General features: G+C 39.5%; 2 protein-coding genes across 3 annotated transcripts in view; both read right to left on the bottom strand.

The window, feature by feature from the left end:
- The window catches only part of LOC143492578 (mucin-2-like), a 31,442-nt gene extending 26,122 nt beyond the window's left edge, over nt 1-5,320 (bottom strand). Inside the window, exons 1-7 of the mRNA XM_076990922.1 lie at nt 5,287-5,320; nt 5,007-5,063; nt 4,758-4,814; nt 4,170-4,229; nt 3,432-3,693; nt 3,080-3,194; nt 78-165 (exon numbers count right to left, since the gene is read on the bottom strand). Of these exons, the coding sequence (XP_076847037.1) occupies nt 78-165; nt 3,080-3,194; nt 3,432-3,693; nt 4,170-4,229; nt 4,758-4,814; nt 5,007-5,063; nt 5,287-5,320 (673 nt within the window). The remainder of the gene's footprint in view (nt 1-77; nt 166-3,079; nt 3,195-3,431; nt 3,694-4,169; nt 4,230-4,757; nt 4,815-5,006; nt 5,064-5,286) is intronic.
- A 10,636-nt stretch (nt 5,321-15,956) lies between these two features.
- The window catches only part of muc2.1 (mucin 2.1), a 34,612-nt gene continuing 28,326 nt past the window's right edge, over nt 15,957-22,242 (bottom strand). Inside the window, exons 34-46 of one of the 2 annotated variants that reach the window (XM_076990903.1) lie at nt 20,678-20,853; nt 20,496-20,565; nt 20,028-20,128; nt 19,499-19,530; nt 19,237-19,414; nt 18,823-18,927; nt 18,622-18,662; nt 18,361-18,483; nt 17,903-17,998; nt 17,486-17,614; nt 16,984-17,023; nt 16,732-16,855; nt 15,957-16,553 (exon numbers count right to left, since the gene is read on the bottom strand). In XM_076990903.1, the coding sequence (XP_076847018.1) occupies nt 16,388-16,553; nt 16,732-16,855; nt 16,984-17,023; nt 17,486-17,614; nt 17,903-17,998; nt 18,361-18,483; nt 18,622-18,662; nt 18,823-18,927; nt 19,237-19,414; nt 19,499-19,530; nt 20,028-20,128; nt 20,496-20,565; nt 20,678-20,853 (1,381 nt within the window). In that variant the 3' untranslated portion in view covers nt 15,957-16,387. The remainder of the gene's footprint in view (nt 16,554-16,731; nt 16,856-16,983; nt 17,024-17,485; nt 17,615-17,902; nt 17,999-18,360; nt 18,484-18,621; nt 18,663-18,822; nt 18,928-19,236; nt 19,415-19,498; nt 19,531-20,027; nt 20,129-20,495; nt 20,566-20,677; nt 20,854-22,242) is intronic. The other variant, XM_076990904.1, reaches the window with a different exon arrangement.

The following is a 22,242-nucleotide window of genomic DNA, read 5'->3' as shown; positions in this document are numbered from 1 at the left end:
AGCTTAGTTTTCTGTTCCTCATGGAGGAATATTTATTAATAATTATTTGTATCTACAAAAATAATAATAAGCCTCACCACGTTCTATGAACTCATCATGCATAAAGCCGTTGAAGTTCCCACAGAGCCCACAGGTCTGATCCCTGAACTTTGTTGATAACTCAACCTGACAAGTAGGACAAAATGCAGGTCATTCCTAATACTTACACACGGACAGTGAATATAAAGATAGTTCTAGAATCCTGCATGATAGTCTTCATTGGATTGGATAGACCCATTGATGCCTGTGAGTGTATGCATCCCTGTGTTCCTCCCTAACCCTTTGCTCTCTCTTGTGCCCATGATGTTTTCTGTGTGTGTCCTTATAACAATCTTTGTCCCTGTGTTTGTCCCATCCTTGTCTCCTCCTGTGTTCCTAGGGAGACTGTTCTAGGCGGACTTTCCCCAAGTGGGGAGGTGTCATCCCAGAGCTTCCTGGTTCTGGAGGTTATGTGCTCTGGTCCAGCACTTCATTGCGTTTCTGGGGCTGAACTGCTTGTGTTGGGCGTGTGTGTTTATCAGAGTTGTATAGTAACGAAGTAGAACTACTTCACTACTGTACTTAAGTACTAAAATGCTGTATCTGTACTTTACTGGAATATTATATTTTTCTCCTACTTCACTATATATTTTCCATCAGTTTAATACTTTTACTCCGATAATTTTTTTTACATGCTGTATAGTTACTCGTTAAAATTATAAACGTTAGCTGGCGCTGTCACCGGGTCAAGCGATCAGGCTGTCTTATGACAAAACTGTGCATGCTCCGGTCGTGTCCCATTTACTCTACTGCTGCCTTCACTGAACACTTGAGCTTCGTAGTCTAGGTTCACTTGACACGTCGTGACTTTCGCAAGGATCTGCACAGCAAAAATGACGCAATCGCGGTGGCACCCCCCATGCACGTTGGCCACACGCACGTTCGCGTCGCGAGGTCGTGCACCTCTCGGGTTTTGTGCATGCAAAGTTATAAGATGGAATTCGTGCACTTGTACAGAACTTTGAAGGTCCATTTTCAGGATTTTCCAGCACCTTCAGCTTAATTTATATATTAATACAAATACACATATATTCAAAATTATTCCAAATAACTTTTTTAATCATTTTTTACATGCTGTATAGTTACTCGTTACAATTATAAAAATGTTAGCTGGCGCTGTCATAGATCAGGCTGTTTTATGAGAAAACTGTGCATGCTCCGGTCGCGTCTCGTTTACTCTGCTGGTGCCTTCACTGAACACTTGAGCTTTGTAGTCTAGGGCAGTGTTTCTCAACCTCTTTTCAGTTGTGGCACCCTTTATATGCATGCAAAATTTTAAGGCACCCTGGTTTACAATGCCCTAAAAATACAGGGTTGCCAACTTTTGAAGATCGCTTGGAGTGAGATTTGAATCTGGAGGAGGTGTAAATTGTTGACCGGGGGGGGGTGGCGGCGAACGTAAGTTGTCGACGGGGGCGGGAACGTAAGTTGTTGAGGGGGGAGGGTGGTTGGCGAACGTAAAATGGACACAAATTAAGTATTATATCGCGATCTATCGATCGCCGGTGGTTGGCGCCAGAGCAAACTAGTAACTCATTGAATCATAGATGTGGATCAGAGGTAAATAAACTAGATTTTTTTTTCGGCATGAGATATCGGAAGTGTGGCATGAGAGCGTGTGAAAACGGTCAAATGCGCGTGTCTCACGCTCAATGCTCTACATACTCTCAAACATACTCTCTGCAACCATCTCCCGGCCAACATAACACAAAAAAAGTGATTATTAAGACAGAGAGCACATAAATGTGACTTACAGTCAGTGGGAAACCTGCGTAATCACGTGCTGACCTTGGTAAGGGTCATATGCAGGCACGCTTTGAGTGTGAGACTCACGCATTTTAACGATTTCACACGCTCTCACGCCACAAATGGAAGTTCTCACGCTTGAATATTATTATTATTATTATTTATTTTTTTATTTTATTTATGCTGCTCTTCTGCTGTTACCAAACACAGTACCATCTCTTTTAATGAGATAAAAAGCGAACTATTTGGAATAATTTCGAGTATGTGTATTTGTATAAATATATAAATTAAGCTGAAGGTGCTGGAATATCCTGAAAATGGACCTTCAAAGTTCCGTACAAGTGCACGAATTCCACCTTGTAACTTCGCATGCACAAAAATCAAGTGGTGCACGACCTCGCGACGCGACCGCGTGCGTGGCCAAAGCGCATGGGCGGAGCCACCGCGATTGCATCATTTTTGCTGCATGGACCCTTGCGGCAGTCACGACGTGTCAAGTGAACCTAGATTACAAAGCTCAAGTGTTCAGTGAAGGCAGCAGCAGAGTAAAGGAGACGCAACCGGAGCATGCACCCTGATCGCTTGAGCCGGTGACAGCGCCAGCTAACATGTTTATAATTGTAATGAGTAACTATACAGCACGTAAAAAATATATCGGGGTAAAAGTATTAAACTAATGGAAAATATGTAGTGAAGTAAAAGTGGAAGTAGGAGGAAAAAACAATACTCTAGTAAAGTACAGATACAGCATTTTACTACTTAAGTACAGTAGTGAAGTAGTGAAATTGTGAAAGGAAACGTCCTGTTTGCATATCTTTAACCAGAACTATATCTGTACAGTTTTTTCTTCTATTATTCTTTTATTCTATTAAAAGCTTCCCTATTTGTTATGGTGATCACATGTTCATGCTGAACCAGTTCTCATTATGTGAAAAAGTGCTTGTTGCGTTTTGTTTTATAATCTTGGAAAAACGCTATGTCACACAGTGTCACATTAGAGGTCCAGCACTGACAGTGATCAGATAACTAAGCTTTACAGTGGATGTTCACCTCCTGCCTTCAGTACATCAGGTTCTGCTCTCCCTGTTCTGAAATGTATGCAATTTGTCTTTAAGAGTGTAATGCACATTTCATGGGTCATGGTTACAGATATGAGTTATGTTTAAGAGTCTAAGAGTTATTTTCCATTTAGACACTACTTTGCAAATATACTGTACATACTGCAATGGCAATGAAAACAATAGTTGAACTGTACCGAGAGTGAGTTGACTTCATCCCAATAGACTGTCACTCCCAACTTTGAATTTATCTTAATGAAACTCGTTGTTTTCTCAATTCGCACTCCAAACTGATAGCTGGGGAGGGTCACTCTGTACAAAAAATATCAGACACGTCACATAATCAAATAACCACAAGCCCAACTTTTGTGTTCAGCAATACAGTTTATACAATCTAATTGACTTTAGATGGTTAACCATTCGAGATTTTGTATTTAACTAGTATGTATTTATTTATTTATGAAACCCACATATTACAGAGGAATTTGAACAAGCCAGTCATATTAGCATTAGTCAAAGGACATTTTTAATTCTAAAGAAAACACTCACTCCTTGTCATCCACGGTAATAGTGCCATTGAGAAGCTTGACGACAGTTCCCTCCAGCTTTAAGGTAAAGGAACTGATGGTGGGAATGTTGTTGACATGTTGCCTCCTCATCTGGATATTAAAGTCCATCTTGGTGGTGTCACACAGGGTGGCCAGTACATAGTTACACGTATAGGGTAGCTGGAAGAATTTTCCATCAAAGGTATTGAAGTGGAAGTTTCCCCATGTACTGCAAATCTGTCCGTTGTGACCCACACTCACTCCTGGGTAAAACATTAACATTTTTTCTTAATAACAATGCAGCATTTCTTGAGATCTTTTAATGAGCTGCAGAGTTTTGAAAATAATATTTCTAAAATATCTTTGACCTGTATCAGCGATCATCATTGTTGCTTGCAGCATAGATACTTAATGTGGAAGACAGAGAGACCAAATCAAATCAAATCAAAGTTTATTAGTCACATACACAGTTATACACCGTACAACAAGTAGTGAAAGTAGTGACCATTCAGATTATTCACCAAATATTTCACTAATACTTCGTTAAGGCTCAATAATAGCAATTGTCCAGAACATTATAACCTACCTTAAAACAGTCATGTCAATATTATCAAGTAATAAACTGTAGTATTCTGGGTATATTAATACACTTAATAGTATTATTATTATTATTATTACTACTATTATTATTAATATTATTACACTTATAATTATACTATCATAAACTAGAAATGCATACCTGGTGCCATGGGCATCACCTCCATTAAAGGGTCCATGTGGGTGTTAAAATAATCATCATCTGCTCAAATAAGAGTATACATTTAGATTATTGACTGTGACGGGCAGGGTGAGCAACTCAAAAAGGAAGCGATCACGCCAAGTCTCAGGGAAAGAGGATGGTTTAATAGAAAGTGTGCAAACCAAAAACCCGTGCATTGTTCCAAATGAAGGAAATAATAACCAGCAGTCAACTGGTACAAAGACAAGACGTATATAGACGAACAAACGACCCTCAGGTGAGACGGATCACGGGTCCCGCCCACCTGAGGAACGAACATCACGTGACCAAAAACAGGACCGCTGCCGCTGTAACCGGGGGCGACCGGTAGGGGGACCCCCCACAACGTGACATTGACAAAATAACTCTCTAATACTTTGTGATGTTTCATTGATAGCAATTCTCATGAGCATTGTAGCATACCATAAAATGGTAATGGAAATATCATGTAATAAATTGTAACAGCCTGAAAAATTTTAATACACTGAATTACTGGGATATGGACTTAAATCCCACTTAACTACTGGAATATAGACTAGAAAGGCATACCTGTTGTAATGGGCATCACCTCCGTCGAATGCTCCATGTGTGTGACAAAATAATCATCTGCTCAAATGAGAGTATACATTTAGATTACTGATAAAATAATTCTCTAATACGTTGTAATGGTTCATTGATAGCAATCCACATGAACATTGTAACAACAGTCTGAGAATTTTTGTACAATTTTTGTACACTGAATTACTACTGGGATATGGACTTATATCCCACTTAACTACTGATACTAGAAAGGCATACCTGGTGTCACGGGCATCATCTCCTCATACTCAGTGGAGGTCACAAAATAGTCATTATCTGCTCAAATGAGAGTATACATTCAGATTATTGATAAAATAACTCTAATACTTTGTAATGCTTCATTGATAAAATATCCACACAAACATTGTAACCTACTCTAAAATGGCCATGGCAATATATGTAATGAAATGTAGCAGCCTGAGAATTTTGATACACTTAATTACTGGAATATAAACTTATATTCCACTTAACTACTGGAATATACACTAGAAAGGCATACCTGTAATGGGCATCTCCGTCTCTGAATACTCCATGGGGGTGACACTATAATTATTATCTGCTCAAATAAGAGTATATATTTGGATTATTGATAACATAACTTGGTAATACTTTATAATTGCTTATTAATAGCAATCAACCTGAACATTGTAACCTACCATAAAATGGCTATAGTAGTATCATGTAATAAAATGCAGTAGCCTGAGAATTTTTATAAACTTAATTTCTACTGTAGACTAGGAATTAGGGGTGTGACGAGATCTCGTGTGACGAGATCTTGCGAGATGTAACTCAGCGATATTTCTCGTCGCGTTAAAAATATGTCTTGCGGGATTTGTGATCCAGCAAGCAGCCAGAATGACGTTGGAAAATACAGGTATCACTATTGAAGATGCCCCCACCACTTTCAAATCGTTTGTTTGGCAGGATTTTGGGTACCCGGCGGAAATGATAAATGGCAAGAGATTGACTGTCACGGTTCAGCTCCGGACCCCTCCTTGTAGGCGTGTTGATACGTTGTCTGCGTCTAGTTATGTGCATGTTTGTAGTTCCGTGGGTGTGGGTTGTTTGTGAGCGTATTCATTAGTCTGACCTGTGCCTTGTCTCATGATCACTGTGGAATGTGTTCTGCACCTATTTAATGTGCGTTCGCGCAATGTCTCATGCTCGTCTTAAATTCGTGCCTGAGTGAGTGACTTGTGTATGTCCTTGTGCTGCCGCGCTGAACTTCACCTTCGTGTTAAATAAATATTCTATGTTGCACTATTTCTTTGTTCGTTGTGCCTGCCTCCTTCGACCATCACAGTGACTGATAAGACATGGTCCATGTGCAAACATTGTATGAAAATAATTCCGTACACCGCAGCCAATACTGTACGAGCACGATGCAGAGACATTTACTGCAGCACCACCACAGCTCAGTACTCAAATCAACATATCTCACTTGGAACAGAGGTAGCAGGGACAGAAAGGCATGCTTTGGCAATTTGAGACAGCAAAGGATATCGGGAGCAGTGTGGGGATGCTAATATGTGGACATGCTAATATTCTTAAAAATGAACATGGCAGTGTAGTTGCAGCAAATTCAGTGACATACTTGCTCAGGCTCTGTTTGCACTGAAACAGAGGTCCCTGCTACCTCTGTTTCAAGTGAGATATGTTGATTTGAGTACTGAGCTGTGGTGTTGATGTAAATGTCTCTTCATCGTGCTCGTATTCAGAGATGTATAGTAACGAAGTAGAACTACTTCACTACTGTACTTAAGAACTAAAATGCTGTATTTGTACTTTTACTGGAATATAATTTTTTTCTCCTATGTCCACTTTTACTTCACTACATATTTTCCATCAGTTTAATACTTTTACTCTGATACATTTTTTTTAACGTGCTGTATAGTTACTCGTTAAAATTATAAACATGTTAGCTGGCGCTGTCACCGGGTCAAGCGATCAGGCTGTCTTATGACAAAACTGTGCATGCTCCGGTCGTGTCCCATTTACTCTACTGCTGCCTTTACTGAACACTTGAGCTTCGTAGTCTAGGTTCACTTGACACGTCGTGACTTCCGCAAGGATCTGGGTGGCAAAAATGACGCAATCGCGGTGGCACCCCCCATGCACGTTGGCCACGCGCATGTTCGCGTTGCGAGGTCGTGCACCTCTCGGGTTTTGTGCATGCGAAGTTACAATATGGAATTCGTGCACTTGTACGGAACTTTGAAGGTCCATTTTCAGGATTTTCCAGCACCTTCAGCTTAATTTATATATTTATACAAATACACATATATTCAAAATTATTCCAAATCATTCGCTTTTTATCTCATTAAAAGAGATGGTACCGTGTTTGGTACCAGCAGAAGAGCAGCATAAGTGATGCATAATAAGCTTGTTGGCATTTTAATGTACATATATTGTCACCTTCCACACCTTCAACATCGAGTGATCGTGGTGAGGAAAGACACCACCCCTAGCCCTACCTAGAGACAATGTTTGCATTTGTTGGAGTGAAAGTAAATTCCTATAGGATGAAGTGCCATATCTGCCTCCCTAAATAGGGTGAAATATATTGGCCTTCAAAAATTCACCTTCGAACTTGAAGAAACACATCAATGTAAGTTACAAATATTACGCACAGAAGACACTCCAGCTTGAGCTATCAGTAAGCGCTAGTGAGGTTAGATATCTTAGCTAACTAACCTAATTACTGTATGTTCATGACATGCTGCAATATTCAATTAACATTAGCTGGCAATCATAAAGGCAACGTCATGCTGAGTTTTGTTTTTAGTAACGGTAAGCCGTGTCTCTTTTCATGCTGACTAATCATGTGCCCATTTTATAGTGTAGTGTTATTATAGGGTAAGGGCATTTATTGGGGGTAAACGCAGGGCAGTAGGCTCACCCTTAGAATCCGATGGACGGATTTTATGTCCAAAATACACCTAATTTTCTCTGCTAAATTAGGGCGAACTTGTACTTCTGTGTCATAGGTTATCTTTTGCGTACGAAGTGTTAAGCCCAGTTTTTTAAGTTGCTACTTGTTTGTACATACAGAACACTTGTATTTGTGGTCTTTGACAGTTTTGATTTGTAAGTGATATATAAAAACAATTGATAATCAAACTTTGACGCCTTTCTTTAATTAATTCAAAACACAATACTTATACTTTTTACTTTCAGTACTTGAGTAATAAGTTTTAAAATAAACTACTTGCAATACTTAAGTACAAAAATGCTGAATACTTCTGTACTTCTACTTAAGTAAAGTTTTTAAAGAACACTTTAACTTCTACTCAAGTATTTTTTGATAGAGTACATGTACTTTTACTCAAGTATGGGTCTCGAATACTTTATACATGTCTGCTCGTATTAACCGCGGTGTACGGCATTATTTTCATACAATGCTTGCATATGATCCGTGTCTTATCAGTCACTCTCTTGCCATTTATCATTTCCCCCGGTTACCCAAAACGTTGCCAAACAAACGATTTGAATGTGGCGGGTGCATCTTCAATAGTAATACCTGTATATTCCAAAGTTATTCTGGCTGCTTGCTGGATCACAAATCCCGTGAGACAGATTTTTAATTGCAACGAGAAATATCGCCGAGTTACATCTTCCGAGATCTCGTGACACGAGATCTCATCACACCCCTATCTTTAACAGTTTAAAGTTTTAATCCAAATTATAACCAATTTCTTTCCAACCTGTTTGTTGTGATGACTGCAGTATGATGAGTAATGTAACCCATCTCAGCATCCACACTCGAGACATTATTGGCCTTCCCATCTTTACCAGCCCTGGGATGTAAGTGAGAGGCTGCTTCCCCTCTTTCACCTACTTCGTCCACTAAGGGGGTTTTTATAGGAAATCTTGCTCAGGTTAAATAGTAATTCTCATCTCAGGGTGGAGCATGGATTAAGTCTGACATTTTCATTACATCATCACTGACAATTTTGAATAAAACAAATATTTGAGGCTTTTGAAGCTTTGTTTAACATCACATATGGTTCAGGGAAACTTTGTAAGATCCAAGTGTGTGACTAAAGTTCTATTTACAACTGGTGTGCAACTTCAGTCTTATACCAACACAAGTTGGAACATCTAAAATATCAGAAAGTATATGTGTGCAGCATGTAGCAACTGTCAACGTTTTTTTATTAAGAGCACAGTACAGTATCGTATTACTGTGGGAATTATATTATTATTTTATATTTTGCACAATTACTCACATTTTAACATCAACCTATCCACTAGGGTGCACACACCAGTGTGTTTTAGTGCCGATAAATAGGGAGGGTTGCGTCAGGAAGGGCATCCTGTGTAAAAACTGTGCCAAATCAAATGATGCGGATCAAAAATAGATATTCCACACCGGATCAGTCGAGGCCCGGGTTAACAACGACATTAGCGGAAATTGGACTACTGTTGGGACAAAGAGGAGGAGGAGAGAGGGGGAAGAGGGATCTGAAGCTAAAGGAGAGGAGGCAGAGCAGGAAGGTGCAGATTAGAGTTGGTATGTTGAATGTGGGCTCTATGACAGGTAAAGTGAGAGAGCTAGCTGATGCGATGGAGAGGAGGAAGATAGATATACTGTGTGTACAGGAGACCAAGTGGAAGGGGAGCAAAGCCAGGAGCATTGATGGTGGCTTCAAACTCTTCTATCATGGTGTAGACAGGAAGAGAAATGGAGTAGGGGTAATCCTGAAGGATGAGTTTAGTAAGAGTGTAGTGGAGGTAGAGTAAGTGACAGGGTGATCTGTGTAAAGTTAGAGATTGATGGGGTGATGATGAATGTCATCAGTGCTTATGCTCCTCAGGTAGGTTGTGATGTGGAGGAAAAAGAAGAATTCTGGAGAGAGTTAGATGAAGTTGTTTTGCAGGTTCCTAAAGAAGAGAGAGTGGTTATTGGAGCAGATTTAAATGGACATGTTGGTGGAGGGAACAGTAGTGATGAGGAGGTGTTGGGTAGATATGGTGTTAATGAAAGGAATACGGAAGGACAAATGGTGGTAGATTTTGCTAAAAGGATAAAGATGGCTGTAGTTAATACTTACTTTAAGAAAAATGAAGAGCACAGGGTAATCAAGGAGTGGAGGAAGATGCACACAGGTCGACTATATCCTCTGTAGGAGACGAAACCTGAAAGAGGTTAGTGATTGCAAGGCGTTACCAGGGGAGAGTGTAGCTAAATAGGATGGTGATATGTAGGATGGTTTTGGAGGTGAAGACGAGGAAGAGAGTGAGAGCGGAACCTAAGATCAGGTGGTGGAAGTTAAAGGATGAGGACTGTGGTGTAAAATTCAGGGATGAGGTGAGACAGGTACTGGGTAATGGTGGTGGTGTTCTGGGTACCTGGGATGAGACTTCAAATGCACTGAAGGATGTGGCTAGGAAGGTACTTGGTGTGACCTCAGGACAGAGGAAGATAGACAAGGAGTCGTGGTGGTGGAATGAGGAAGTTCAGGAAAGTTTGAGAGGAAAGCGGTTGGTAAAAAAAAATTGGGATTTTCAGCGAGATGAAGAAAGTAGACAGAGGTACAAGGTGATAGAAGGAGTTACATTGTGTGTTTGTTGACTTAGAGAAAGCTTATGATAGAGTACAGAGACAGGAGCTGTTGTATTGTATGAGGAAGTCAGGAGTAGCAAAAAAGTGAGGGTGAGTGTATGCAGGATATGGATGAGAACAGTGTGACAGCAGTGAGATGTGCGGTAGGAATGACAGACAGGTTTAAAATGGGGGCAGGACTACATCAGGGATCAGCCCTGAGTCCCTTCCTGCTCGCAATTGTCATGGACAGACTGACGGACGAGGTTAGGCAGGAGTCCCCTTGGACTATGATGTTTGCTGATGACATTGTGATCTGTAGTGAGAGTAGGGAGCAGGTGGAGGTGAGCTTGGAAAGATGAAGATTTGCTTTGGAGAGCAGGGGAATGAAAGTGAGCAGGAGTAAAACAGAATACATGTGTGTGAATGAGAGGGTAGACGGTGGACAGGTCCAGTTACAAGGAGTTGATTTGGCGAAGGTTGACGAGTTTACCTACTTAGGGTCGAGGGTACAGAGTAATGGAGGAAGTGAAAGAGAGGTAAAGAAGAGAGTGCAGGCAGGGTGGGGTGGATGGCATAAAGTGTCTGGGGTGATCTGTGATAGAAGGGTGTCAGCTAGAATTAAAGGAAAGATCTATAGGACAGTAGTGCGACCTGCTATGTTGTATGGACTGGAGACAGTGGCACTAACAAAGAGACAGGTGAGGGAGATGGAGGTGTCTGAGATGAAGATGTTGAGATTCTCATTTGGAGTGACGAGGAAGGATAGGATCAGAAATGAATTTATTAGAGGATCAGCACATGTAGCATGTTTTGGAGATAAAGTTAGAGAAGCGAGATTGAGATGGTTTGGACATATACAGAGGAGGGAGGAGAGGTATATTGGTAGGAGGGTCTTGAGGATGGAACTTCCAGGCAAGAGGAGGAGAGGTAGACCTAAGAGGAGGTTTATGGATGCAGTCGTAGAGGATATTAGAGTGGCTGGTGTGTCAGTGGAGGACACTCAGGACAGGGCCAGATGGAGGAGTTTGATCTGCTGTGGCGACCCCTAAACGGGAATTGCCGAAAGAAGAAGAAGAAGAAAACTCACATTTTAACATCACAATTCAGATTCAGATAAATGGGCATTCATTATAATAATTTATTACAGTTTTTCTCAGTCCATTTGGTTCATTTCTCAGATCAGAATTATATAACTGTTCATTCAATCTCCACATCTCCTTATCACTTGTGCATATCATAATTGTATTTCTCATTGTATTTCACATTTTGCAAATGCTTTTGTACATTTTGCAAATGGACAAGGGCAATTGTCTGTTGTTTTTTACATTATCAATTGCTTATGTCATGTTTACCAAAATGCGTCTTACCCTTGTGAAGGAAATATTGATTATATTCATGTGTGATTCATGTTAATCATGTCCATGCAGACACTATAGCGCAGTCTGTGTGAAAAGAACTGCTTAGTAATTAACTGTAACCATATTGAAGATGTTTACTCTGTAAGACTGAAGTCTTCTGTGCAGTAGCAGAGTTAGAGATAATATTACTTATCCGTTTCTACACAGCAAATTCTGGTCTTTGGAATATACTCCCTGGGAGTTCAGATTAACTACATTTGGGGGTACATGCGTGACCATCGAATAAACTCTAGTGTGGAGTTACAGTAACTCTTTTCCAGGAGTTGATTTTTCAACTCTTTTTAGGAATTAAGACTTAACTCCCATGGAGTTAAAATTCTACTGCCACACGGAGTAAAATATAACTCTGAACTGGAGTTAGTTTTGATAACTCTTTTATAGTGGTGCCCATCAAATGAAAAATCCAAATTGCTAATAAAATTTTATGTGAAAATTACTACAAAAAACACAATACTGATTGTTATAAATGTCTTTTTTATTTTGAAAAATCATATAGCTTTGTGTATGGACCACAACAATTCAACATGCACAGACAGCTGCTTTGGCCAAAGAAAATGTGTGAATGAATGAATGAATGAATGAATGTTCGATTTATATAGCACCTTTCTGAATACCCAAGGCGTATGTTGTGTGGCAGCACGGTGGCTTGGTGGTTAGCACGTTTGCCTCTCAGCACTGGGGTCTTGGGTTCAAGTCGCTATCTGAGTGGAGTTTCCATGTTCTCCCCATGTCTGCGTGGGTTTCCACCCACAGTCCAAAGACATGGAGGTTAGGTAAATTGGCCCTCCCTGATTCCCTGACAAATTCTCCCTGAGTATGTCTGTGTGTCTTCATGTTCAATAAAAGCAGTTGTCTGAGTGTCTGTGCAGGAATGTGTTTGTGTGCCCAGTGGTGGATGGTGCTCTGTCACTAGGGTCTGTCCTCTCTCCCCTTCCTGCACCACATTCAGTCCCCCAGGGAGCTGTGGATCCCGGTAGAGAGTACACTGTGCGCAATTGACTGCCGCTTCTCGCCGTTGTGTGATTGGTAGTGTAAGAGTTGTACCTGTGTTAAAATTGTAAAGCGACCTTGAGTATCTAGGAAGGGGCTATTGTAAAGCGACCTTGAGTATCTAGGAAGGGGCTATATAAGTTGAACATTCATTCATGTTGTGGTCATTGTGTCTCAACTACCAGTTTTAGTGTGTAAAGGTGTGTTGATAGGCTGCACAGTAGTTTGAATTTGTAGCCCCTGTGGTTCAACATGTTTTAAAAAGCACTCAAGCAAGTAAAATGACAGATTTTAAAACTTATAAATGATAGATAAAAGCTTTGCAATTTAAGCACAACTATAGTAAGTGTAAAGTGTAAGTGTAAGATATGCCCACACTGAATAAGAGTAAAACAGTGTCAAATGATTTTAAGACATGTTTGCGTTGCGTGAATTCATAAAGCAGCTTTGTTTGTAGTCACATACAAATAGCCTACATGTTATAGCTGTTTAAACGAGGGAGCACCTTTAACCTGAAGAATTAGAATTGAGCTGTTAAATCGGAGAAATTGAGAAAATACATATTAGAGATAATTTCAATAAAATCATAAAAGTGATTGTGATATAATAATGCTAAGATTGAATCCAATTATTTTAACCAGTAATAATTATTATTTTTTTTTTCACGTCGTACCCCACATACATAAATTACAAGTCGGTTGTGCTCCGCTAATTATGAGGGGCCAGTCTAAACCAAAAATGCCAGGGTGTCACGGAACAGCTCCGGACCCCTCCCTGTGGGCGTGTGTCTACGTCGTCTGCGTCTTGCCGTCTGCGTCTGTGGCTCCTCGTGGGTGTGGTTGTGTCTGCGTGTGTTCATTCGTCCCACCTGTGGCCCGTCTCGTAATCACTCGGGGCTCGTGTAGTTTGTCTATTTAATGTGCGTTCGCGCAGTGTCGTGTGCTTGTTGTTGTCTTTAGTTTGCACGTTGCATGTGTGTGTGAGTTTGTGTTTTTTGTGCGCGTATTGCGCAACGCAAAATCAATAAAGCAGTGACGTTGGCTGCGTATGCAAGGATCCGTGTCTCGTCCTTCCCACTGCACCCCAGCGTTACACAGGGCTGGATGCAGCGGAATATTTGAAGGACAACTGTTTTTAATCATTCAAACATTTCATAGAGAAAACATGTATGTAATTCAGAAATGTGCTCTCTGCTGTAATGCTGCACACTGACAAAAATTCTGACTGTATTTCTTGCTTATGTTACTGTATTCAATTTTTTGTTTTGCATTTTTGCATTCTTATACCATATAGGACAGGGGTGGCCAACCCATCAGAGACCAAGAGCCACTTTTTTTACTGTGTTACGCAGTAGCAAACCGTGACCATTATACCTGGGCCCGCTCCCACCCCCCCAAAAAAAAATTTAATTAATTTTAATTAATTAAATTAACTGCAATTAAAAATAAAATAAAAAGACGACAGTACAGCTTTAAAAACGCAATAAACAATAACATCTGAACTAGATAACTTCTTAAGCAAAATAAGGTTCCGACAAAATAAGGTTCACAGCTCCGTGTTCCTCGGGAGCGGAATATGTAAACAACGCCCACGAGGGCATCAAAGGAATGAATAGAAACTAGCTAGCAGTGGTACGCTAACGACAGCTAGTGTCGCCACAGCGGGCGGAAATTATCATACAGTTAAGCCCGCCCACTAAGAGGGAAGATATGATTGGTCAATTTTCAAACGGCCTGGCCCTCTGTAAATGAATAGCGGGCATCACAGTCCTGATAGGGGGAGACACAGGCTCACAGGCTTCCACTTAACCCCTCACCTTCCAACACAGATTGAATAGACACGGGTGAATAATTTATTTGCTTATATTTTTGTGATTGTTTAGATGTCGATTGTCAAACTGTAAGTAGATAAAATAAAATTGGATACATTATATTATATATATTTATGTTTTAAGAATATTTTAGGCCCTCTGAGAGGGCATAGAGGGCCCTGACGGTTCCCCACTGGTGTTACGGCAAAGAGCCACATCATACATGGACATGTAAAATTTAGACGGGGGGGGGGGTGTCGAGTGTAGATTGTTGGGGGGTGGGGGGTGGGTGGGTGTAATGGACAAAAAATAAGTATTATATCGCGATTGATCGATCGCCAGTAGTTGGCGAATTAGTAACTCGTGTGAGAATGTGAAGACAGTCAAATGCGTGTTTTCCTCTACGCCGGTTTTAAAAGTATTAGTGGCTCGCTAGACTTTGCGGTAAACAAACCGCGCAGCACAAAGATGTAGCAGTGTGTCGCCCTCAGAGCTGATGAGGTAACCGGGCCACGACACAGACTGTTAGTGCAGGTGAGAGCACGGACCAGAGACCGTATATATATATTGGGGTTGAGGTTCCATTTTCACACCTCAACAAGAGGAGGCTGTATGTGCTCAGGTTGTTTTGAATGTGTAGAATACTGTAAGTTTCTAATTTTGAAGTTTTTCTAGTCACCTGTCTGTCTTTTCTGAATTTCTTTCTATCAGTCTCCCACATGATGTGTAAGTTTGTGTTCTGTGTAAGTTTGTATGTTGTGCATAACATATATTGTTTAATTTGATATACCACAGAATGTGCAGCATTCTTGAAATCAAAACTTAGATAATACTGTAATATACTTACAGTCTGTACTGACTGTGATTTATAGTTGCACTGACAACATGGCTAAGTATTTTGACTGCCTTGTTCATAGGCGATGGCACACAGACTAGATATTCTGATGGAACTGACAAATTGATTGAACTAAATATGTGCTTTTGAAGCAAAAACAAAGAATTTTGAGTGATGTATGTGCTTTGCAGGTATTTCATTGAGTTTTGCTGTTTGCACTAACTGTTTTGAGAAATGCACTAGTTGTGATGCCAATGTAAATTATGATTTAAGAAATGTACCAAATTAACTGTACAAAAAACTGTAAAAACTGTAATGAGAACACTGCACCATCCTCTGTGTCTGCTGCTTCTGTCACCCCATTACAGTACCTATTCTTCTCAACTTATTGATGGTATCTGCCACATATCATAGGGTGATATGAAGTTTCAACCTGTAACATTATATAACTTTCATCCTATAATGTACTGGCAATAATGTACTAACCTTGGGAAATAATGCTAGATTATTAATGAATAATAGTTTATTTTATATTTTTTCAATTGATTTACACATTGAATGGAACACTGAATCACAGTATCAGGTGTTGATGTTTGGAATGACAAATTACCCTAATGCTAATCCATAATCCTTGGCACACTCATAATACATAGTAAACACTGAAATGTTTACAATGGAGTGTTCTTTACTCACAGATTTAATCATGTATTTGCTTTGCATTTGCACTGTCTATGTTGAAATGAAGGTTATATTCTTTGTGGCTTGATGCAATTTATATATATTCGGATGTAAACAAAGAAATTAGAAATAATTTTCATAGTGCATTTTATTTAAACAGTTTCAATTATAAGAAAAAAGCAAGGAATTGCCCAAATAATCTAACTTGAAATCTAAAAATATCCAATGGACAAATTCAAAGCAGGATGATGAAAACCATGGTTTTCTCTGTGACACTGCAGGCACAGTAGATACTCAGGACCTCAGTATATGTGGTGCAGGCTAGCTTTTGCTTGCAATACATTTAGAATGCTCACAGCTGCACTCCTCCACATGGACATAGGTGTGTGGTACTGTGTCTCCATTCATACAGTTGAGGGTCACTGTACGGTTAGTGGTACGGGTAGCCTTGCAGCAGCTACAGGAGGAAGAGCCCAGCTCAGAATACCTGATAGATAGATAGATAGATAGATAGATAGATAGATAGATAGATAGATAGATAGATAGATAGATAGATAGATAGATAGATGTGAGTGGGTTGTGTGTATAGATGTGCGTGTATGTGTGTGTGTGTGTGTGTGTGTGTGTGTGTGTGTGTGTGTGTGTGTGTGTGTGTGTGCTCTTACTTGCTGTAGCTGTTACAGTCTCCTTCACAATGTGTTTGCTCCACAACGGAATCTGACATGCAGTTATTATCAGTGATGTAATCAGAAGTGGACTGTACTTTACATCCCTTCTCCTTCTCCACACCTGAAGACAGAAACACAATTTTATATTTAAGCTGAATAAAAATATATAAAAGTGTCTTGAAAGTTGATAATTGCACTCAATCAGATGCTGAGATTTATAAAGATACATTATTGTAAAGTGATACTCACAAACTTGACAGCAGCCATCAGAAGAAAGCTGCACTGTACCCTGCATATCAAAGATCAGACCAGAACATCACAACTGTTCTGCCATGTGGCCATGCAGCCATCACATAGAACCAAAAACACTTAATTTCAAGTACAATTTGTTGGAAAGTTGCTTGGCAATGCTTGCTTACACAACCCTTTTCAAAAATGTATAGTGAAAGTAATTTTATTAATATGTTAAATGACACCCAAGAATGCTTTAGTACTAGGAGCAATGCTTGATGAAGGGGGACATTAACATTCTTCTAAAAACAAAATAATTATATGTTAGAATGTAGTATCTTCTTCCAAAAACCTGTTAAGTAAAATGTAAAGACCAAAAATCTAAATTGGTAATTATGTGGGCACGGATGATGTGTTTACATTAAATCCCATTACATGGCATCTATATAATATTTGTTTGAGCATGTATGTGTTTGTGTCTGAGTGTGTGTATATATGTGTAAGTGTGAATAATATTTACAGGCTCGCAGTTGTCGATGTTGAGAGGCGGGCATTGAGTCTTGTAGCTGGTAGTAATATACTCTCCGCCAGTGAATGTGCAGGTAAACCAGTTACAGCCTGTGTTTATAGGGGCCCATTCTGTTCCAGTCTAGAGAGAAAATTAGAACATATGAGATTTCAGCCAGCACATTGTAGCAAAGCTACATCATCCACAATTAAATCCCAACAATAGCTGGAAACCCTCATGAACCCAAATGTCGGCTTAAAAGTGATCTATTTTATGGAGAGTTAAACATTAAAGAATGAAGGCTCGGCACTGGTAAATCTATATTTTCTGTCTGCTACGCAATGACTTTTCCAGTTGCAAAAATATAGCATATACATTGGAACAGTTGTTACAGTTCAAAGCTTTCCAGGCTGACTGCTTGACATTTACCTGCAACAGGTGTGTGGTGCCATTGTGGTTAACTATGCACTTGGACTGCACACACTTCCCACAGCAATCATTGTCTGATTCCACATACTCATATCCCTGAATGACAGATGCACAGACAAACAGAAATATGTATTATTGGTGGATTCAAATGACCAATAAGAATAAATATACAAAAAAATGCTCTAGATTGAATCTATGCACAAACCTTTCCCTTTCAATTACTCATGGGACAGATTACAAGAGTCTGTCATTATTCACATATGTAGTTCAGTTTATACAGTACCACAACCAGGCACTAATATTACCTTCTCAACTATGTTTAATCTGGTCTAATCCACTACAGTTTAATCATGTATAGCTACAGCTTTCGTGTCCAAACTAAATAACGTGGAGTAAAACACTTTGAGAAAGGACTTTATTAGATGTGTACAATACAGAGAAAACTACACAATACTCACTGGCTTGCACTCCGTATTGCATGTCACAAACTCACACTTGATCTTATACAGCTGGGTTTTTGGATCCACATCCCAGGTACATTTACACTCCTGACAGTCCACCACAGGGACTGTAGTACCGGGCTTGAAGGGGTTTAAAGTGGAATAATAAAGTATCAGATCATTTTATAATAATTATATACTATTATAATAGTATCAGAGAAATAAACAAGAATGCTGAAAATGATTAACATCAATGGCATTTTGAGTTCAAGTTGTTACCTCATATTCCATATTTTTGTGCGCACACACTTTCTTGGGCTCTGGAACACCAAAAAATTAAAAACTAAAAAATCTAAATCTTGTGGGCACTGATTCTATGTACTGTATGATCCGTCACAAACAGAAAAAGCAATGGTAATGTGAATATATGAAAGGAAGAAGCTGAGTAATATCTGTAATAACTGTCAAAGATATTAATACCACATGTGAGTTCAGGGCAGCATTTTCCGTCTGGCACTTTCAGGACAGGAGTATAGCCGATTTTACACTTCTCTTCTATACTGGGGCATGTTCTGCTGTCACAATCTAAAAGAAATAGTGGACAGTAACAATAAGTCATGGTGTTTTTGTGGAAAAACAAATTTCCGGTATACCTAAAATTAACAGAAAAATACTGTGAAAATATTCTAAAGTAAAAAGAAAACTATAAGAATTTTAGTGCAACTGAAAGAGACTGAGACCTATATTTGCACCGTCAGACATTTTACATAGCCAATGAACAATACAGCAAGATTTAAGAGCATAACATGGGCAAAATTTGAAAAGATGGGTAACATTTTTGTTTAAAAAAAAGCTTGAATCTGAAATGCATGAGTTCAAAGTATGTAGTCTTACGGCAGGAGACTATGGTGCAGCATACATCAGAGGGGTCCGTCTCATTGACTGGAACGAAGCCTGGTTCACTGCATGTTACTTGGTTGTTATTTGAGCACTGCTTGGCTTTACAGTTCACAGATATAGTTGCTTCATCACAAACACAGTCTTGACAGCCATGCTGAAATTGCTCTCCGGGCTGATGTTGAAAGCAAGAAAATTGTGTTATAGTATTGGTTCATCAGCCAGTGTTACCTATAATCTCAAACTAATATCATCTTACCTCTCGTGCTTGGCCAGATGGGTCTAGGCATCCTGTAGAGACATAAACAATGAGGCAGATATTACCATGCTGTAATTATGAACCTGCTCAAATCCTGTAACATCTGATTAACACCATTACAGTGCACACGCATACAGTGAGTAAAATAAGGGTGTTCAAATACCCTACTATTTTTCTCACTGTAAATGATAGAAAACTGCATAGACTACAGTAGATAACTTTGGTTTTACAGATCTATACCAACATACCAACATTGCAAGTTCCTAAGCACAATTTTACTGTAATACGATCTACAGGTGCTTGTTAAAAGCAAACACAGGCATGTTTACCTTGTATTGTTCAAACCATGTGGATAAACAGTCTATGCACCATTTGGATAAACAGTGTATAATTCTGATGTTTTATAACCAGGGTAACCACAGTTTGCTAATTCACACAAAGCAACAATACATATTGTACAAGAATAAACTTTTTTGGCTGTTGGGTGTATTTGGCTTGCTTATACCATGCTTCCATGAAGACCACTTACCACACTTTTCAACACACAGTCCGGACTCCTTGTTAAAGAGTAATGTTCCATCAGGACAGAAACAACCCTCGGTAGTTACATTCAATGTATAATCATTAGGCCTGCAATTAAGAGTAGTACAGAATATTCATTGTCTCTGTAATTATTTTGACATTAATCAAAGCATTCTGTATAAAAGCATTCTTTAACTAACTAACACAACACAACACAATTTACCTCTTAGCCAACATTTCAGCCCATCTTACACAGCCAAACATGTGCCTATCTCAAATAACTACATTAACAAACTAATCTTAACCCTAAAGCCTTCAGATAAGACATGTAAAAGCCATGTTTCATAACTTTAATTTATAAATCAATATGCTGTTAGAGGAAGAACTGTGAGCAAGTATCTATAAATACTGAATAAACGTGTACTGTATAAGTATAATGGACAATCGTACATTTACTATAAATATAATGGCACACCTGTCTTGGCAGGAAGGTTGCTCAGCAGGTCCACAGGGTTTGTAGACTTTGTCACCTGGACACTGAACAGCTGAGGAGTAAAAGGCTTGTTATTTTTTATATTTTTTTAAACCTATTCTCAGTGTGTCTGTCAATCAGAAGGTTGATAAAACTGCATGCTGTATATGCTTGGTGAGAATTACCACACAGGTCAGTATGGTTTCTCCAGTGCAAACAGATGCCAAACTGGGAACAGGCAAAGGCATAGGTCTGTAGACTGGTGCACACTGCAGCAGGGTTTGTCATGTGACAGCTGTCAAATTGACAGCCCTTGAAGTAGTTGTCAGGGGAGATGAAGGGATGGCACTCTTTAAACAAGCTGTAAAAAAATGTAAAAAGACATTGAAAACATCTCCCATATATTAAGTTCAGTGGTAAAAAAAAAATTTATGACTTTTTTTCCAGGTGTTCTATGTTGTCCAATCCTGACTCCTGACTCCTCCCTCAGGCGTGACTGTCTGCATGTTACGTCTGTTCATGTCCTTGTGTGTCTGTGTTTACGTGCAAGCATGGGTGTGTTGTGTGTGTGTGTTTATCTCTGTCTGCGTCAATGTATGCTTACGTTTATGTGTACATTGCCATGTGTGTTCGTCTGCGTCATTCGTGACACGTCTTTTTTTGTTAATGGTATGTGTTGCACATGTGTCTTGTTTGTGCTTGTGTATTTAAATGTGTGTGTTAGTCTACATCTATGTCAGTTCTTGTTCTGACCATATCCCGTAAATGCTTTCATGTTTTATGTGTTTGCTAGTGCTAAGCACTATTCGTTAAATAAACTACTCTGGACTTGGGATCCTGCTTCATCCCTTGCAGTGTGACCCTTGCACCAAACATGAAATGTTACTGATACTGAACAATAAATATATATTACATATCAAGCTTCATGGAGTATTAATATATCAAGACTCATGTATGTAGGTGAAAACATAAGCATTATAGCAACTATATATAAATAAAAAACCCAGACTCATATTATATATATATATATATATATATATATATATATATATATATGGATAAATAGATAAATAGATAGATAAGGGGATGAAAATGGATATATATATGCAATAAATCATAATTTGTAATCCATTCATCCATCCATCCATCAATTTTCATCCATTTATCTGGGTCCAGGTTGTGGGGACAGTAGCCTAAGCAAGGAGGCCCAGATTTCCCTCTTCCCAGCCAACTTTTCTAGATCTTCTGGGGAATACTGAGGTTTTCCCAGGACAGCCAAGAGATATAATCTCTCCAGCATGTCCTGGGTCTTCCTCAGGGTCTCTACTCAGTTGGATATGCCTGGAGCGCCTCACAAGGGAGGCACTCAGGTGGCATCCGGACCAGAGTACCAGAGTTGGAATGCAGAGTGACCAGTAAATTGAATGAATGAATGTTTCAATTTATATAGCACCTTATCAGGATACCCAAGGCGCTTTACAATTGTAAACATAGCTACGTCACAGACAACCAATCACACATCGGCGAGAAGTGGCAGCCAATTGCGCACAGCGTACTCTCTACCGGGATCCACAGCCCCCTGGGGAACTGAATGGGGTGCAGGAAGGGGAGAGAGAGGACAGACCTTAGTGGCAGAGCACCATCCACCACTGTGCATACAAGCACACACACTCAGACAACAACAACTCAGGGAGAGACACAGACACACACTCAGGGAGAATTTGTCTGGGATTGCCAATTTACCTAACCT

Source organism: Brachyhypopomus gauderio, unplaced genomic scaffold, assembly GCF_052324685.1.
Source record: "Brachyhypopomus gauderio isolate BG-103 unplaced genomic scaffold, BGAUD_0.2 sc79, whole genome shotgun sequence".
In the NCBI taxonomy this organism is placed as follows: domain Eukaryota; kingdom Metazoa; phylum Chordata; class Actinopteri; order Gymnotiformes; family Hypopomidae; genus Brachyhypopomus; species Brachyhypopomus gauderio.
The sequence above is the reverse complement of the archived record's forward strand: the minus strand, read 5'-3'. Positions and strand labels throughout refer to the sequence as shown.